General features: G+C 34.2%; 1 protein-coding gene and 1 non-coding gene across 2 annotated transcripts; one reads left to right on the top strand and one right to left on the bottom strand.

Annotated features, from left to right (window-relative positions):
- Positions 1 to 212: 212 nt before the first annotated feature.
- Positions 213 to 320, bottom strand: LOC130972205 (small nucleolar RNA R71). The gene has a single exon (XR_009083398.1). It is a non-coding gene; the product is annotated as a small nucleolar RNA R71 (small nucleolar RNA).
- A 15,493-nt stretch (positions 321 to 15,813) lies between these two features.
- LOC130966649 (ethylene-responsive transcription factor CRF1-like) lies at positions 15,814 to 19,621 on the top strand. The gene is made up of 3 exons (XM_057891466.1): positions 15,814 to 16,119; positions 16,204 to 16,326; positions 18,183 to 19,621. The coding sequence occupies exons 1-3, from the start codon at positions 15,814 to 15,816 to the stop codon at positions 19,170 to 19,172; spliced, it is 1,419 nt and encodes a 472-aa protein (XP_057747449.1). The 3' UTR covers positions 19,173 to 19,621.
- The last annotated feature ends 787 nt before the right edge of the window (positions 19,622 to 20,408 follow it).

Here is a 20,408-nt window from a genome sequence, read left to right as displayed (position 1 = left end):
CTCATCAGTTTTTAGCTGAATTCTTACAAATCTGTGACACTGTCAAGACTAATGGGGTTGACCCTGAGGTCTACAGACTTATGCTATTCCCTTTTGCTGTAAGAGACAGAGCTAGAATATGGTTGGATTTACAACCTAAAGACAGCCTGAACTCTTGGGAAAAGCTAGTCAATGCCTTCTTGGCAAAGTTCTTTCCACCTCAAAAATTGAGTAAGCTTAGAGTGGAAGTCCAAACCTTCAGACAGAAGGATGGAGAATCCCTCTATGAAGCTTGGGAAAGATACAAACAATTGATCAGAAAGTGTCCCTCTGACATGCTTTCTGAATAGAGCATCATAGGTATTTTCTATGATGGTCTGTCTGAACTGTCCAAGATGTCTTTGGATAGCTCTGCTGGAGGATCTCTTCATCTGAAGAAGACGCCTACAGAAGCTCAAGAACTAATTGAAATGGTTGTAAATAACCAATTCATGTACACTTCTGAAAGGAATCCTGTGAACAATGGGACAAATTAGAAGAAAGGAGTTCTTGAGATTGATACTCTGAATGCCATACTGGCTCAGAACAAATTATTGACTCAGCAAGTCAATTTGATTTCTCAAAGTCTATCTGGAATGCAAAATGCACCAGGCAGTACTAAGGATGCTTCATCTGAAGAAGAAGCTTATGATCCTGAGAACCCTTCAATGGAAGAGGTGAATTACATGGGAGAACCCTATGGAAACACCTATAATTCTTCATGGAGAAATCATCTAAATTTCTCATGGAAGGATCAACAGAGACCTCAACAAGGTTTCAACAACAATAATGGTGGAAGAAACAGGTTTAGCAATGGCAAGCCTTTTCCATCATCTTCTCAGCAACAGACAGAGAATTCTAAGCAGAGCCACTCTGACTTAGCAACCATGGTCTCTGATCTAATCAAAACCACTCAAAGTTTCATGACTGAAATAAGGTCCTCCATTAGGAATTTGGAGGCAGAAAGTGGGACAGTTGAGCAAGAGAATTACTGAACTCCCTCCTAGTACTCTTCCAAGCAATAGAGAAGAAAATCCAAAAGGAGAGTGCAAGGCCATCAACATGGCCGAATTTGGAGAGGAGGAAGAGGCAGTGAATGCCACTGAGGAAGACCTCAATGGGCGTCCACTAACCTCCAATGAGTTCCCTGATGAGGAACTATGGCAATCTGAGGCTCACACTGAGACCATAGAGATTCCATTAGATCTACTTCTGCCATTCATGAGCTCTGATGAGTACTCTTCCTCTGAAGAGGATGAGTATGTCACTGAAGAGCAAGTTGCTAAATACCTTGGAGCAATCATGAAGCTAAATGACAAGTTGTTTGGTAATGAGACTTGGGAGGATGAATCCCCTTTGCTCACCAAATAACTAGATGACTTGTCTAGGCAGAAATTACCTCAAAAGAGACAAGATCCTGGGAAGTTTTCACTACCTTGTACCATAGGCACCATGACCTTCAAGAAGGCTCTGTGTGACTTAGGGTCAAGTGTAAACCTCATGCCTCTCTCTGTAATGGAGAAGCTAGGGATCTTCGAGGTACAGGCTGCAAGAATCTCACTAGAGATGGCAGACAATTCAAGAAAACAAGCTTATGGACTTGTAGAGGATGTTTTGGTGAAAATTGAAGACCATTACATCCCTGCTGATTTCATAGTCCTAGAGACTGGGAAGTGCATGGATGAATCCATCATCCTTGGCAGACCCTTCCTAGCCACAGCAAAGGCTGTGATTGATGTGGATAGAGGAGAATTGATCATTCAAGTGAATGAAGAATCCTTTGTGTTTAATACTCAAGGATATCCCTCTGTCACCATGGAGAGGAAGCATGAAGAGCTTCTCTCAAAACAGAGTCAAACAAAGCCCCCACAGTCAAACTCTAAGTTTGGTGTTGGGAGGCCACAACCAACTTCTAAGTTTGGTGTTGAACCCCCACATTCAAACTCTAAGTTTGGTGTTGGGAGGTTCCAACATTGCTCTGAGTATCTGTGAGGCTCCATGAGAGCCCTCTGTCAAGCTACTGACATTAAAGAAGCGCTTGTTGGGAGGCAACCCAATGTTATATTTTATCTATTTTCCTTTGTTATTTTATGATTTTTGTAGGTTGATGATCATGAGAAGTCACAAAATCAATTGAAAAAGCAGAAACAGAATGAAAAACAGAAAGAAAAATAGCACACCCTGGAGGAGAACTTGCTGGCGTTTAAACGCCAGTGAAGTTAGCAAATGGGCGTTTAACGCCCAGTCTGGCACCATTCTGGGCGTTTAACGCCAGAAAGGGGCACCAGACTGGCGTTAAACGCCAGAAAAGGGCAAGAAGCTGGCGTTAAACGCCAGAAATGGGCACCAACCCGGCGTTTAACGCCAGAATTGGCAAAAGGGTGCATTTTTGCACGCCACTTGGCGCAGGGTTGAATTTTCCTTGACACCTCAGGATCTGTGGACCCCACAGGATCCCCACCACCCTCTCTCTTCTTCACCCATTCACCAATCACCTCAACCACTCTTCCCCAAAAACCCTTCACCTATCCAATCCCATCTTTCTCTTCACCACTCACATCCATCCTTCATAAAACCACTTTCCCGCCCAAACCCACCCATAATGGCCGAACCCTACCCCTCTCTTCAACCCTATATAAACCCATCTTCACTCCTTCATTTTCACACACCCTAAACACTATTTCTCCCCCCTTTGGCCGAACCACAAAGCCACCTCTATCTCCTCCATTTCTTCTTCTTCTACTCTCTTCTTTCTTCTTTTGCTCGAGGACGAGCAAACCTTTTAAGTTTGGTGTGGTAAAAGCATTGCCTTTTGTTTTTCCATAACCATTTATGGCATCTAAGGCCGGAGAAACCTCTAGAAAGAGGAAAGGGAAGGCAAAATCTTTCACCTCCGAGTCATGGGAGATGGAGAGATTCATCTCAAGGGTGCATCAAGACCACTTCTATGAAGTTGTGGCCTTGAAGAAGGTGATCCCCGAGATCCCTTTCAAACTCAAAAAAGGTCAACTTTGATCAAAGGTTGGACCAAGTCCTCATAGACATCTGTGAAGAGGGCGCCTAATGGAAGAGAGATTCAAGAGGGAAGCCGGTTCAATTGAGAAGGCATGACCTCAAGCCCGTGGCTAGGGGATGGTTGGAGTTTATCCAACGCTCAATCATTCCCACTAGCAACCAGTCTGAAGTTACTATAGACCAGGCCATCATGATTCATAGTATCATGATTGGAGAGGAAGTGGAAGTTCATGAAGTTATAGCCCAAGAACTCTACAAGGTGGCGGACAAGTCCTCTACCTTGGCAAGGTTAGCCTTTCCTCATCTCATTTATCACCTCTGTTATTCAGTTGGAGTGGACATAGAAGGAGACATCCTCATTGATGAGGATAAGCCCATCACTAAGAAAAGAATGGAGCAAACAAGAGACCCCACTCACCATGAAATCTCTGAGATACCTCAAGGGATGCACTTTCCTCCACAAAACTATTAGGAGCAAATCAACACCTCCCTAGGAGAATTGAGTTCCAACATGGGACAACTAAGGGTGGAGCACCAAGAACATCCCATCCTCCTCCATGAAATTAAAGAAGATCAAAGAATCATGAGAGAGGAGCAACAAAGGCAAGGAAGAGACATTGAGGAGCTCAAGCACTCCATAAGATCTTCAAGAGGAAGAACAAGCCGCCATCACTAAGGTGGACCCGTTCTTTAATTTCCTTGTTCTTTATTTTTCTGTTTTTCAAAAAATCATGCTTATGTTTATCTATGTTTGTGTCTTGTGATCATTAGTGTCTTAGTGTCTATGCCTTAAAGTTATGAATGTCCTATGAATCCATCGCCTTTCTTAAATTAAAAATGTTCTTAACTGAAAAAGAGAAGAATTTCATGAATTTCAGATTTTATAACAGATTAATTATTTTGATGTGGTGGCAATACTTTTGTTTTCTGAATGTATGCTTGAACAGTGCATATGTCTTTTGAATTTGTTGTTCATGAATGTTAAAATTGTTGGCTCTTGAAAGAATGATGAAAAAAGAGACATGTTACTGAGGATCTGAAAAATCATAAAAATGATTCTTGAAGCAAGAAAAAGCAGTGAAAAAAAAAGGGATATAAACGGAAAAAAAATAAATAAAAAAAGGGGGAGAAAGAGAAAAAGAAAGAAAAAGAAAGAAATAAAGTTGTGATCCAAGGCAAAAAGAGTGTGCTTAAGAACCCTGGACACCTCTAATTGGGGACTCTAGCAAAGCTGAGTCACAATCTGAAAAGGTTCACCCAATTATGTGTCTGTGGCATGTATGTATCCGGTGGTAATACTGGAAGACAGAGTGCTTTGGGCCACGGCCAAGACTCATAAAGTAGCTGTGTTCAAGAATCATCATACTTAACTAGGAGAATCAATAACACTATCTGGATTCTGAGTTCCTAAAGAAGCCAATCATTCTGAATTTCAAAGGATAGAGTGAGATGCCAAAACTATTCAGAGGCAAAAAGCTAAAAGCCCCGCTCATCTAATTAATACTGATCTTCATAGATGCTTTTGGAATTTATTGCATATTCTCTTCTCTTTATCTTATTTGATTTTCAGTTGCTTGAGGACAAGCAACAATTTAAGTTTGGTGTTGTGATGAGCGGATAATTTGTACGCTTTTTGGCATTGTTTTTAGTATGTTTCTAGTAGGATTTAGTTAGTTTTTAGTATATTTTTATTAGTTTTTAGTTAAAATTCACTTTTCTGGACTTTATTATGAGTTTGTGTGTTTTTTTGTGATTTCAGATATTTTCTGGCTGAAATTGAGGGACCTGAGCAAAAATCTGATTCAGAGACTGAAAAGGACTACAGATGCTGTTGGATTCTGACCTCCCTGCACTCGAAGTGGATTTTCTGGAGCTACAGAAACCTAATTGGCGCGCTCTTAACGGCGTTGGAAAGTAGACATCCTGGGCTTTTCAGCAATATATAATAGTCCATACTTTGCTCAAGATTTGATGGCCCAAACCGGCGTTTCAAATCAGCTCAAGAATGCCCGGCGTTAAACGCCGGAACTGGCACCAATGTGGGAGTTAAACGCCCAAACTGGCACAAAAGCTGGCGTTTAACTCCAAGAAGAGTCTCTACACGAAAATGCTTCAATGCTCAGCCCAAGCACACACCAAGTGGGCCCGGAAGTGGATTTTTATGTCTTTTACTCATCTTTGTAATTCTTAAGCTACTAGTTCCCTATAAATAGGACCCTTTACTATTGTATTTTTCAATCTGGAGATCTTTGAATCTTTTGATCACTGGGGGCTGGCCTCACGGCCATGCCTAGACCTTGTTTTTATGTATTTTCAACGGTGGAGTTTCTACACACCATAGATTAAGGTGTGGAGCTCTACTGTACCTCGAGTATTAATGCAATTACTATTGTTCTTCTATTCAATTCGGCTTGTTCTTGTTCCAAGATATCACTTGTTCTTCAACTTGATGAATGTGATGATCCGTGACACTCATCATCATTCTCACCTATGAACGTGTGACCGTCAATCACCTCCGTTCTACCTTAGATTGGGTAGATATCTCTTGGATTCTTTAACCGGAATCTTCGTGGTATAAGCTAGAATTGATGACTGCATTCAAGAGAATCCGGAAGGTCTAAACCTTGTCTGTGGTATTCTGAGTAGGATTCAATGATTGAATGACTGTGACGAGCTTCAAACTCGCGATTGTGGGGCGTTAATGACAGCGCAAAAGAATCACTGGATTCTATTCCGACATGATCGAGAACCGACAGCTGGATAGCCGTGCCGTGACAGGGTGCGTTGAACATTTCCACTGAGAGGATGAGAGGTAGCCACTGACAACGGTGAAACCCTTGCATACAGCTTGCCATGGAAAGGAGTAAGAAGGATTGGATGAAGACAGTAGGAAAGTAGAGAGACGGAAGGGACAAAGCATCTTCATACGCTTATCTAAAGTTCTCACCAATGAAATACATAAGTATCTCTATCTTTATCTTTATGTTTTATTCATATATCATCCATAACCATTTGAGTCTGCCTGACTGAGATTTACAAGGTGACCATAGCTTGCTTCATACCAACAATCTCCGTGGGATCGACCCTTACTCGCGTAAGGTTTATTACTTGGACGACCCAGTGCACTTGCTGGTTAGTTGTGCGAAGTTGTGTTTATGCCATGGTATTGAGCACCAAGTCTTTGGGGCCATTACTAGGGATTATTTGAGTTGTGAAAAGTAGTGATCACAATTTCGTGCACCATCTATATTCGCGCAAAGTATGGACTATCATATATTGTTGGAAAGCCCTGGATGTCTACTTTCCAGCCCAATTAAGAGTGCGCCAATTGGACTTCTATAGCTCCAAAAAATCCATTCCGAATGCAGAGAGGTCAGAATTCAACAGCATCAGCAGTCCTTTTCCAGCCTAAATCAGATTTTTGCTCAGCTCCCTCAATTTCAGCCAGAAAATACCTAAAATTACAGAAAAACACACAAACTCATAGTAAAGTCCAGAAATATGAATTTTGCCTAAAAACTAATAAAATTATACTAAAAACTAACTAAAACATACTAAAATCTACATGAAATTACCCCCAAAAAGCGTATAAAATATCCACTCATCAGTCAACAAAAAATCTGAGTTTGGGTATTATTGTCGCACAGAACCTATCTTTCATGGGTATAACATTAGTTTTCTTGTTTGATGGGTACTTTTGTCAACGTTCACAAAATTCATCGGTACAAATGGTAGTTTATTCATAATTTTTTTTTTATGGAGGACTATTATATCTGATGGAGAAAAATGTTGGGAATTAATCTGTATATTAATTTTCTTTATATTAGGTACTAAAATATCTGTTTTTTAAATTCTTAGAGACTGATTTGGATAATTACTCTACTGAAAAATAAATTGGAGACTAATTTGTCTGCTGGAATAAAACTTTAGAGATTGATCTGTGTGTTAATTTTTCTTAAGGACTAAAATGTCTGCTTTTAAATTCTTTGGAGACTCATTTGGTTAATTGCTCTAATAATAATAACCACTAAATAATAATAATAAACATATAGTATAATAATAGTAAATATATAATATAATAAAAGTACAATAATATAATGATAATAACAATAACATCCCTAATAATAATAATAATAATAATAATAATAATAATAATAATAATAATAATAACCACCGTAGTAGTAATATAATAATTTATTATAATATTAATAATAATAACAACCGTGTAATAATAATAATAACTGGAAAATTTTCAAAACAACAACAGTGTAATAATAATAATAACAATTAAATAATGCTAACAATAATAACAGAAAAATTCAAAATAATAATAGTACTAATAACAGGTTAATAATAATTAAATAATAATAACAATAATAACAAAAAAATTTTAAATAATAATAATAATAATAATAATAATAATAATAATAATAATAATAATAACTAACAGTAACATTGTATAATAAAAATATACTAATAACTATAATAACAACAATAAACAAATAAAGTTATCTATAATTAAAATAAAAAATACTTATATATTAAGTATTATTCGGGTGTTTAATAATATACTCTTGAGCTAACATAAAATCATGAATCATTTTAGTACAAATAAATTTATACAGGAAAAAAATCTCCCACAATCTTTCCTGATTTTCTCTCCTCACACACAAGCTTTTTCTTTCTCCTTTTGAAGAATACTTCTTCTTCACCAACTTGAGCAAAATGCAAATGAATATGTAAAGCATATAAAAGGCCAGCTTGTATACATGTCGAACATGCAACATCTCTCCCTTACAAAACGCAAGTTACGATTTGCCCAGCACTCCTGGAAAAAGTAGTCAAAGCGGCAGATCTTGTCTACATGTAAGAGACACGTTTCGATGCATGCTTTCATCTCTTGGCAAAATACGAAAAAGTAAGTTGCATTTTGCATAATCGTTTTCTTTTTTTTCCCTTCTCTTCTCCTAACAAACGCATGTTGCATTTTGCAAGTCTGTGAGGATTTAGATTTACATTTTTACATAACATACCATGATACAATATATTTAAATTGCACTATTTTTAAATTCATTCTTAAATTAATTTCTAAAAAAGTTTCATTATTGTTAGATTTTTTTAATCAAATTCGACCGCAAATATATTTATCGTCAGATGAAATTCCAATAAAAATTATTCAATGAAAAATAATTATTCTGATTGATGCAAAACAAAACATCATTATAGTTGAATTTCTTCGAAGAAAATTGTCATGGTTGACTAATAAAAAAAGGCTTTTTTATTGTACAATTGAATTTTCCAAAACTAAATTTTGCGGTAATATGTTGCAATTTTTTTTTTCAATTACTTTACAAAATATTGAAAGTAATAAATGTTTTAATAAATAATATTTTCTATTATTTTAATTTTTTATTCGTAATCATATGATAAAATTTACTATTTAACAAATTCGAATATAAATAATATTATGTATTACCAAATAACAAAAATGGTTAATATAAAGGTCTCAATCAAGTACTATGAATCCTAACTAATAAAATTAACGGTGGTTATAGATCCACATAATCATTTGCGTTATTCTTGTCACTGTCTTTTTCCTCTTACATTGGCAATATCACGATTAATGGTGAATCCTCCATAGTAGAGTTGCCTCTTACAGGAATTTGTTGATAATACATCATAATATCCTCTATTATCTTATGGATCTTTTTTCTATCCCTCAAGATTTCAACATGGGTCGCTAAAATGACTTACCTATCCGTCTCTACCATTAACTTGTGTTCATCTAAATAAGCAAGGATGACGTGAATCCACTCCTCAACTTCATTTCATGGAGGCCTTAATCATGCAAGTTTTACTTAAGATTGTGATTCGTTAATATAACTTTGTGATGGTCTCTTGAAAACATAGAGGTGTATTTGTAGTTGTGAAAGATGTCGCTAAATGACCCAACCCGAGAGTGTTAGAAAAGAAAGATCATTTTTCATAAATGCTATGTTTGATTGGATGTTCAAAAGTCTCCAACCAACTGCATTAAGACCCACTTGCACAATAAACTCCAGCTGCTACGTCCTTCCCCGTCAATGATCTGCTCCCTCTGCCATGTAGCTCCCGCATGCGAAAGGAAAGTGGAAGGGCATGAAACCGTTGTTCTTTGCTCCGCCGTGCACTTCCGTGTCGTTGTAGAGTCGCATGGCTGCTCATCTGTCGTGATGTCGTTGTCGTCGCGCTTCCCCCTTGCCCTATTTTGTGCTACTCGATCGCTCCCTCTCCCCTATCTTTAGTTCATTCTTACCCCTTGCCCTGTTGTTCCAATTTATTTCCTTTGTCTTCTTACTTTTGTCCCGATTTAATTTGTTTGCTTGTTGATCTATTAATTTTGTTCCAATTTCATCCCTATTGTTTCAATTTATTTATTCTATATTTTGTTTGTTCGAATTTTGCATGAGAGCACCCTTTACTCCCTCTTCCGGTCTGGGTGTGCCCCCTTATTTTTAGGTTTGTTCCCTTAATTATTTTGTTAATTTGTACTTATTTGTTTTATATTTATATGTTTAGTGCCTTTTTCTTCTCTCTTTATTCCTTGTTCTTGTTCTTGTATTTGGTGTGAATTTATAATTTTGTGAAGGAAAAAGAGGGAACAAAAAATTTATTCTAAGATGCATTTATTACAAAGACCACTATTGCAATTATTAGTCATTGTCTCTCATTAGTACTCTTTACAGTTACAAAAAAAATGGCATGGTTATTGATTATTATTAGTATTAGTATTAGTTAGTATCAATTAATTGATTGAACTTGCTAGTTGTGATTCGGAAGGTTAAGGATTTGTATGGTTTTATAATGACAGATTTTTATTTTTACTACCTAATCACATCTTCATTGAAATTGACTAAGTTGTTAATTCTGTTATTTTGCAGATGCTTTTAGTACACTATGCTTTAGCATGTATAAATAGCTCTTTATCTTTCTTTGTTGCACTTATCTTTCAATTCAATACTTACCAACTTGTGAGAATTATTGCTTAGCATGATTTAATAGTACAGCTTTTGGTTCCTGTTAGTCTATTATTTTTGTTTAATTCTTAGTTTCTCTTCTCTTCTGCAGTTAGCTTATTGAACCTACCATTCTCATAATGTGACCCCAATAATAATAACCATGCCTATCCAGTTCAACATCTCTCTATACTAACAATTATTTAAGTGGACCTTACCTCATACAATGAATTGAACCATTGGATGAATATGAACACATTAAGTTGCTTTTGTTTTGTTTTGATCCACATTTAGCTTAATGAAAATGTTTTTTTTTTAATATGTAATATCATAATTTTTAAATATGTAATTAAAGGAATAGTGCCAATAATACATATTAAACAAATTTGGGTTAGTGTCTCACACAAACAATTAGTAGTATACACTTATTTTTCTGTTTAATTAAGTAGGACTTGAATAATGCAATGGTGGATTAATTAGTTAGTAATTATCATTATATTTGAGTAATTAAGTATTACTGGGAACATAGATAAGATTCTGTACCTAGAATTAAGAATTTAGTATTACCACTATATATTTGATTTCTTTTATGTTTCTCAAAATTAAACTGTCCTATGTAATTTAAAGTTTGTAATATAGTGAAAACTCTTTTGCCTTAAACAATATAGTGAGTATACTATAATACTACTATAGATGCTTATATTCTTCTATTAGAGAACTAATATGTTTGTTGTAGGGGACAAAATTTAAACATTTTGATGGTGTGGATTACTCATCCACCTCTAGTTTAGTAAACTACCGAGTGAAGCAACTTGTGTATTCTTGTATTTGTGCACTACATCAGAATAAGTTAGTTCCATGGTCTCCTACTATTATTTTCTAAGCCTTTGGCTCTTTTGAGTCTAGCTAATTGTTGTTCTCTTTAATATAATTTGGATGCCATTGATATGCATTTATTTTACGTCTAAAATTATTATTATTATTTAAACATGACTAGTTAGTTATTATTATTCTTAACATTAGACAAATAAAGAAACAAATTTTGAATAACAAAAATATGAAATCAACAAAGTTATAAGAATTAGAATATTGATTGACACCAAAATTCAAATAGTGTTTGCATATGCAAACACAACTATAGTTCACACATATATCCTATGATTATCACAAGGTTACTAAAAAACCTTAGTTAAGGAAAAAGATAGTCAGGAGTTAAATCCAAAGAGAATTTGTAATTATAGTATAACATATGTTTCAATCTCTGTCTTTGCTTGTCCTTGTAATCAAAATAGTTGTTTATTTGTTTGTTTAGTTTTTATATTTGTACCTAATTATTTCTCTTTCTTTATGTGCCTCTATGACATCGCTTTAATGCTTGCACTTATTTATAATTCTTTAAAGAAGAGTAGTGTTTGTTTTCTTCACTTATTTGTATCATTATCATAATTATTTATACTATTTTCTTTGGTTTTCCATTTTCTATCTTCCATGGCTACACCTTTTAATAAGCAGGCATCAATTGTTTCATCACTTGTAAGCATCATTTTCTCCTTTATGTATTACTTTAGTTATATGCTTTGAAATTATGGTGTTGACCCCTATATTATGTAAAGTTTATAAATCATATCATATTCTTTATTGTATATTAGACACATTGCATAATGATGTGGAGTTGAAGTGTTCCCTGAAATTGGTTTTCATGTATTATTGTGAATAAAAGTTTTGTATGAATATTACCTTTCCCAAGTAGAGTGATGATGAATAGATTTGGGTGCTTCTTTCTGACGCTGTTTATTTTTTCCATCTTGTGCATGCTATACTATATTTTGTATCTTTTGATAGAGAATTGTTGTTGTTTTTGGTTCTAGATTGTCTTTTTTTATGTTTGTTTATTTTATGTCTAGCTTGTAATTTATGTGCTCTAGCTCGTAATTGATTATGTTTGCATATTTATGTCTGTGTAAAAGAATTGTGGAGATTGAAGAATATAATGAATCCTCTAAACTGTTGTCTTAAAATGATTTACTTGCTCAAACTCTCGAAAAAAACACTCGAATAGAGTGCGTGGCATGGGCTTCGGACTGACTTTTAGTCAACTCTTTGATAGGAATTAACATTAGTCGAAAAATGAAGCTCAAACATAGGGTTGCTACTTGAACTATAGGTAGAAGTGGCAGCCTAGAAATTGAAAAGAAAGGCAGTGGAGGACGAAGTAGCACTACAAAAACATCGATAGATGGTGGTGTCTTTTCGATGCCCACATGTTGAACCAGTAGAAAAGTACATGTCCTTGATAATTCCTGCATTCAATGAGGAGATAGGCTTCCCGGAGCACTTGAAGTAACAATGAAGTATGTGGAAGCACTTTTGATTTCTTTTAATTAAATTGTTTCAAATTCTCAAGCACTCCGGGTATTTCATGAAATGCTTATTTGTTTTTCTTCTTATTTAATGCAATAATTAATGGTATTTAAGAATAGATTATCAATTTGTAAGGGAGGACCAAAATATGGGTGAGAATGATGATAATAATTCCTCAAATACGGTGGTTCTACCTTTTTAGATTTTGAAATTAGCTTACTTTATGAATTTTTATGAGCTTCGAATTTTAGCTTATTTTACTTAATATTGTTTATTTAGTGTTCTTTAATGCTAATATTTAAAGTTTAATAAAATATGATATAAAGAAAATAGGTTATAGAATAAAATGGTATAAACTATTGCAATTAGTCATTTTTTTAAATGTCATATATGAAATTGCAGCTATTTAAAACAATCACATTTTTTTAAAAAATCACATAAATTTGCGACTATTTCAAAACCGCTACAGATTATTTTTAAAATCCATTTACTAAAATGGCGGCGGTTTTGCAACTGCCACAAAATCAATTATTTGATTTGCAGCGATTATACTAGCAGTTCTTGTAAACTGCCGCAAAATCACATAACTCGCGCCCTAAATCGTATCACTTTTTGAACTGCTGTTATGTTATTCTGCGGCGGTTGAAAACTGCCACAATTTTCAAAAAAAATGCCACTATTTGACGTGTCTCTTGTAGTAATAATCTTATATAATCTACCAAAAGTCACCTCTAAACAAAGAATTTTTATTTAAATAAAACTTTTTATTTACTAATTTATGCAATGGTCGGAAGAATTGTATTTTTATGTATTATATCTCAATTTTGCAGAATTAGATTGCAAAAATAAAGTAGAAAGCAATTTTGAAGTCACTTTCTCCAGAAAATCGAAGGAAAAACATATGATATGAATAATGTGTTACACTACATTGCTCTTCAGGAGCTTATTGACATTTCTACTCTCTAAGAGCTACATTTGTTATTTAATCTAAAAAAATAAGTATTAATAAAGATTTAAATAAAACAAAAAACATAAAACAAAATGAACACTAATAAAAAATAATTTTAATTATGTTTTAGTTCAAATTCTAAAAATTTTGTATTTTGACAAATTTATAAATTTATAGTTAAAAATTATATTTAAAAATAATTAAAAATTATATTTTGATTCATTGACATCTAAAATATTACAGAGATTTTTCATATTGAAAAATTTAATTTAAAATATAACTTTTTAAGGTTGCAAAAGGGTTCAAACTTAGTTTTTCAAAGTTTGAAATAACAAACAACGGCATCATGATATTTTTTATATACATTATTAATTTTACAAATTAAATAATAATTTCATTGGCATGTTTTAATTATTTTCTAAATAAGATGTTGTATAGATTTAGTTAGTCTCTTTATATTTCTTTATTATGACTATCTATTACTTTTAATTTTATTATTTTTATATTGGTGTCAAAGTAGTGGCAACTAAAAGAATGTACACATAGTAGAATCATCTAAAATTAGTCAAATTTCTAATACAATGAATTTTTAATAAGAATTTATATATATATATATATATAATATAGTTTAATTTATTTTTAATCTATTATAATGTAATCATATCTATTTCAAAGTATATATTTGGGTAAATCACATAAACAAATCAAATAGGAATCAATATTGCATAAATATCTTAAAATAAAATGGCTTATATGCATGTCTGATTTTATCTCTATATAAGTCAAATAAACTAAATTCGATTTATATTTTTCAATGTAAATCGAATCTACTATATATGCTATGTCAATCGTAAATCGAATTTAATTGATTCGATTTACTACTTCTACAGCAGATATATGTCGATTTAGTAGTGATACAGATTATTAACATTTCCATATTACTTTTAAAACATAAATGTCAATTAAAAAAAACCCCATTTAGATTCAAATAAAATATAAAAAAATCAATGCGAATAAGAATAGAAATTCAATTTTTGTGTTTTAGTTCGAATTTCAGAAAATTTACATATTTATAAACTTATGAATGTAAAATGGAATATTAAGCGATTTCTAAAAATTCATCAAAATCATCATTTGACTCATTAGCATCTAAAATATTATTATCGAGACTTTTGATATTGAAAAAATTAATATAAAGTATAGCTCTCCAAAATAGCATAGGAGTTAAAACTGAAATTTCTTCAAACTCAAAAGTAACAGATAGTTATACAATATATAAATTGACCAACTATATTTATACAATATCTTACAGAAATAATTAAAATACTATATCAATTAAATTATCATTTAATTTATGAAATTAAGTATAAAACTTATGCTTTGAAGATTTTATGCTCTGAAAAAATCCAAGATAAAAGTAACATCATCAAAGCAATAAGTTCTATACTTAATTTCACAAATTAAATGATAATTTAATTGATATAATATTTTAATTATTTCTCAAATTACATAGTGTATAACTATATGTTACTTTTAATACAAGTGTATATTCAAGTTTTAACTTTTATGCCACCTTAGAAGGCTATACCTTATATTAATTTTTCAACATCAAATGTCTCGGTAATAATTTTTTAGATGCCAACGAGTCAAATTATGAATTTTAATGAAGTTTTAGAAATCGTTTAATGTTCTGTTTTATATTTATAAGTTTATAAAAATATAGATTTTTTGAAATTTAAACTACAACACAAAAGTTAGACTTTTATTTTTATCCGTTTTGATTTTTTTTGATATTTTATTTCAATCTAGCTAAATGGGAGTATTTTCTTATTGACGTTTATGTTTTAAAGTTAATATATGGTATGTCAATAATTTGTATCAGTAATAAATCGAACCAACTAGATTCGATTTACATGTATATGTTACAGAGTAGTAAATCAAATCAAATTAATTCGATTTACTATTGATATAGCATATATAATATAGGAAATCGAATCTACATTGAAAAAACATAAATCAAATTTAGTTAATCAATTTATATAAATTTATTTTAGAATATGCATGTAACCTAATTCACTTTAGGATATTTGTGAATTACCTTATATGTTTTCCATTACTTCTTATGGTGCTTAATTTCTTTTTTTTCCTTAAATTGTTAATACATTAAAATATCACAAAACATGTTTTATTGTTTTAAAAAATCTAAATTTAAGGCTAGTAATAAAACGTTAAAATATTTAGGGTTAAGTATGATTTTGGTCCCCAACGTAGAGGTCAAAAATCAATTTCATCTTCGACCTTTTTTCGCTACAAAATGATTTTCAAAGTTTTAGTTTATTTTAAAATTATTTTTTTATCAATTTTATTTTTTATTACCAAATTATCCTTCATTAAAAAATTAAAAATAAAATAAAAAAAGAAAGAAAGGCATCAAAGGGAGAAAAAGAATCGAGGGAAGGGGGAGCGAGAAAGAGAATGGTGGGAGGGAGGAGGAAAGAGAATTTGAGGGAGAGAGGAGAGAAGGCTGCACCGTCGCACCGCTGCATCACCGCACCGCTACAGCGTCGCACCGCCGCCTGTGATCGGAAGGGGAACAGAGAGCAAGAGAGGAGAAAGCTAAGGGAGAAGAGAGAGATCGAAAGGGAGAAAGCTAAGGGCCATTGCCGCTGCTCCTCGCCGTCGCCGCCGCCGCTCCTGCTCCTCGCCGCTTGCACTGCTACCCGCGTCCTTGCTGCTGCTCCACGACCCTCACCGCGTGCCGCTTCTTCTTCTTCTTCTTCTGTGAACTGAATTTTTAGTTTTGAATTTTGTTGATGGTTCTGAGTTTTGATTGTTCTGATTTTCTGAGTTCTGATTTTCTGATAGTTGATGATTTTTCTGATTTTCAATTTTGTTGATGGTTCTTCTTCTTCTTCTGATGACGATGACTATGATGATAATGGTGGTGGTAGTGGGTTCTGGTTCAACTTGGGCTTCTGGTTGATTTTGGTTGATTTTGGGAGAAGTTCTGATGATGATGATGATGATGACCATGATGATAATGGTGGTGGTGGTCGCTCTGGGCCTAGGCTTCTGTTTTGCTAGCTTCTGTTGAGTTTGGTTAATTTTGAGGTGAAGGGGGAAGGGTATTTTAGTCCGAAGGACGATTTTAAAACAAACTAAAAACTTTGGAGATCATTTTTTAGTGAAAAAAGGCCAAAAACAAAATTGATTTTCGACCTCTACGTTGATGACCAAAATCATATTTAACCCAAATATTTATCAATCTTAACCAATTTTATATTTTCTTTGTAGGATTTAATTTAATATGTGCCATTTGTACTCATATTAAAATTATTATTAATAAAACTTTTAAACTTTGTATATTGTTCATATAAAAAGTTTTAATATATCCTCTTAGAATACATATTAACTAAATTCTTAAAATTTTTGCTAACATCTCCTAATGATATATTTTAAGAGTATCATAAAAAAATTAATAATAAATTTACTTAATCAAAATGGAAATGGTTGTTGAAGTAATTATGGAGTATTAGTCGAGTTGAAACTTGAAAGTGGCACAACTTGCAGTTACCTCTTTTCAGTCAAAGGAAGTGGAAGACTGATATGATACAGAGAGTGTCACGTCACGTGATTGGTATGCCTTCTGTCGACTCCACGTGTCATCTGATTATTGGATGTAGAAACTGCTGCGTTTCGTAAATGTCTATCGTCCGGTATCTACTTATCTCATCAGTCATCACCCATCACCTCACCAACCGGTAACAAATAAAAAACAAACTGCATGCTTTTGTTTTGTTTAAATACATAATTTTTATGTTACAGAGATTAAACGGTGGTTAACAAGTAGGGCCGTTAGAGTTAGATTTTCAGAGTTTCAGAATTCAGAGTTTGATGATAGAATATCTCGTATCATTTCTCCTTCCATTTCAGTTGCTTTTCCTTCGCAAATAGTACACACAGACTTGGCGATTTTTGCTGAAATTAGTCAAATTACACCTGCTAGAATTGAAGCACAAAGTTCTCTCAGTTCATTCGGTTCAAAACTTATATAGTAGTAAGGAATATATGAACAAGAAGCGCAGTTATTCGATTTCGGCACTATTTTCTCAATTTATTTACCCTTCTTTTTCCGGTAAAGGTGTCGTTAAAATCATTATTTTGACGTGTTATTATTTTTTTTATTGTGCCTACAAACTTTTTCCGGAAAATTTGTTTCTCCTTTTGTTCCATTGGGCTCCCTCCCACTTGCGCTGCTGTGTTCTTCTGAGGTCTGTCTGTTGTCTTTTGTGTGTCCACGCTTAAACAGTGGTATCTGTATCTAGTCATGCACGCTCTTATATGTTATTCTCTTCCCTTTTGAACCCCATACCATACCATAACTTTTCTAGGAATTTAATTTTCGCTTTTTATTAAATTATTTAACTAAAGCGAATTTTAATTATATTTTTTTAAAAGAGTTAAAATGAAAACTCTAACAAGAAAAAACAAAACGTTTATCTTTTTAATATTACTAATGCATTGAATATGTTTTTTATTAAGGCTTTTGGTAGCAAAAACAATCAGCAGTGTTAAGCTAGTATTTAAATTTAAATTGATAGATTATGGATGGTATGGGAAGTATGTGTGAAGTGTGATTACTGATTAGTCTCACCTTTTAAGCATCTCTCTCCGACGTGTTCTTTCTTAGCTTTCTCCTCTCCTTTGGCCCCCTTTCCTCTCCTTTATTATCTTCTTTTCTTTATTCTCTCCATTCTCCAAGGAATCTATCTCACATTCACACTCACACTCGCTCACAAACACATAACCTTTTCTCCTCTTCTTCTTCCATTTCACTCTTCCAGACTACTCACCCCTCTACACTCTCAACACTGCATACAACAACAACAACAAACATATACATGGCTGCAACTACTGCTTTTTCTTGTTCTGGTTCTTCTTCTTCTTCTATGAAGCACACTACTCAGCACCTCAACCGAACCAAACTCCTCATGGAACAACAACACCCAACCAAGCATCCATATCCTAAACTCATACGAATACGCGTCACCGACGCCGACGCCACCGATTCCTCCAGCGACGACGAACCACCTACCCACTCCTCCACATGCCGCCGAGTCAAGAACTTCGTCAACGAGATCACCATTGCCCCCTCCGCCCAAGAAGCCACCGCTACACTCGCTTCCAACAAGAGAAAGAAGAAAGCCAAGTCTACAGCTGCCATCGCAGCTCCGCCCAGCCGCCGGCGTCAGTCAAAGGCCTTCTCCGGGAAGAAGTTCCGGGGAGTGAGGCAGAGACCATGGGGGAAGTGGGCTGCTGAGATAAGAGACCCTTCTCGCCGCGTTAGGTTGTGGCTGGGAACCTACGACACCGCCGAGGAAGCTGCCATGGTGTACGACAACGCTGCCATTCAGCTTCGCGGCGCCGACGCTCTCACGAACTTCATCATTCCGCCGGCGCAGTGCTCGGCGGAGGATAGCAATTCCAGCGAAGAAGAATGCACTCCAATCAGCAACAAGAAGGAGAAGAACATGTTGTCTCCCACTTCGGTTCTTCTTCGAGGTTGTTCTGAAGAAACAGAATGCGCAACCGCCACCAGTGAAGAATATGAGTATCAGAGCGAGTCAATGTTTCCGATTCCGAACGATTCACTCTTTGATTTCCAAACAGAGGAGCTTTTCAGCGATGATTTTTCAAGTGTGTTTTTGAGCTCGATTGACGAGACTCTTTTGGATTTCGGTTTCAAGAGTAGTAGTCCTTGGTACACAGATTATGATGACACTTTCCAAGAGATTGCGGATTTCTTTGTCTCCGATCCTCTTGTGGCTCTCTGACTACTCACTCTTGTTCCATTTTTGTTCTTCCTTACTTGCATCGCCATTTCAAAGAAGAACGGGCAAGTTTTGTATCGGCGGGAAACAAATGTTGCAACTTGCAAGCAGTTTTGTTTTAATTAATTTCACTTAGTCCAACATCAATGTATGTATTATTAGTCTTCAATCTTCAGTTTGGTTGTATCTGTGTTCTAGTGTAGTGCGGTCCACCCTAAAATATGTATGTTTTGATTTTAGTTGTGCAAATTCAGGATTTTGGAAGATGAGGGCAATTTGAAGGGTCTATTTTTGTGTTAATTGGTAAAATGAATCATAGATGAAATGAAAGGCTCACACGCACATCTACCGTGAGCAGTGAAGTTGTACCTATGTCCTCCTTCCAGAGTACTTGAGATGAGGAATTTATCTTTTCAGTTTTCTCCGTATTTATTTGTGTTGCGGCCTCTACTTAATGCCTTCAGCTACATACTCACCAAATATTCAAATCTTGCCAACAACTTTAATTTCTTACCAGAAATTTTTGCTGGGGGTCGTTTCGTTAATCAGGGTAAACTCACAACTACCCATGGTTATTATTTACATGCCCATTCAATTCATCACTACGTTTTAGGGATTCAATTCCGACATAAAAAGGTTAATTTGAACATCTACAGCTGGTAATAATATTCATATTTCAGAGACTGTACTCTGTCAGTTGTTTTCTCATTTTTTATTTATTTATTTTTTTTGGTGTTTACAGTTTACCACAAGATGAAGTCATTTTGTTTACTTTCTTTTATAAAAGAGAAGACGAAACATTTTTATTTTTGGCACCACTCGAAGGGAAAGCCAAATTTAACATATTAATGTGCATCTTTTCCGTTTCTATTTTCTGTTTCGGCCAGATTGAGCCTTGTCCCGAACTTCCCAGAAAAAAGCAAAAGCGGAAAAAAAATCTGAGAGGATCATTGAGATGCCAAGTGGCAAATAAAACCGTCATTTGAGGTTGAAACTTGAAAGAGACCGTAGAAAGTTGGAACGATGAAATTCTTATTCTTATTCAAATTGAATATTGTTACCCCTAAATTATGTATCATCGCTTTGCTTTATTTATTATATTTTATTTTGCGCTTCTTGTATACATTTCATTTTAGTTTAGTGTCGAAAATCAATCGTAATCGAAGAAAAATATGGTTAGCAAAATATAAAATAAAAAATTTGTTTCGAGAGTTACCTGAAACGTTGATTTGGACATGG

Source organism: Arachis stenosperma, chromosome 3 (assembly GCF_014773155.1).
Source record: "Arachis stenosperma cultivar V10309 chromosome 3, arast.V10309.gnm1.PFL2, whole genome shotgun sequence".
NCBI lineage: Eukaryota > Viridiplantae > Streptophyta > Magnoliopsida > Fabales > Fabaceae > Arachis > Arachis stenosperma.
This window is presented reverse-complemented; position numbering and strand designations above follow the sequence as displayed.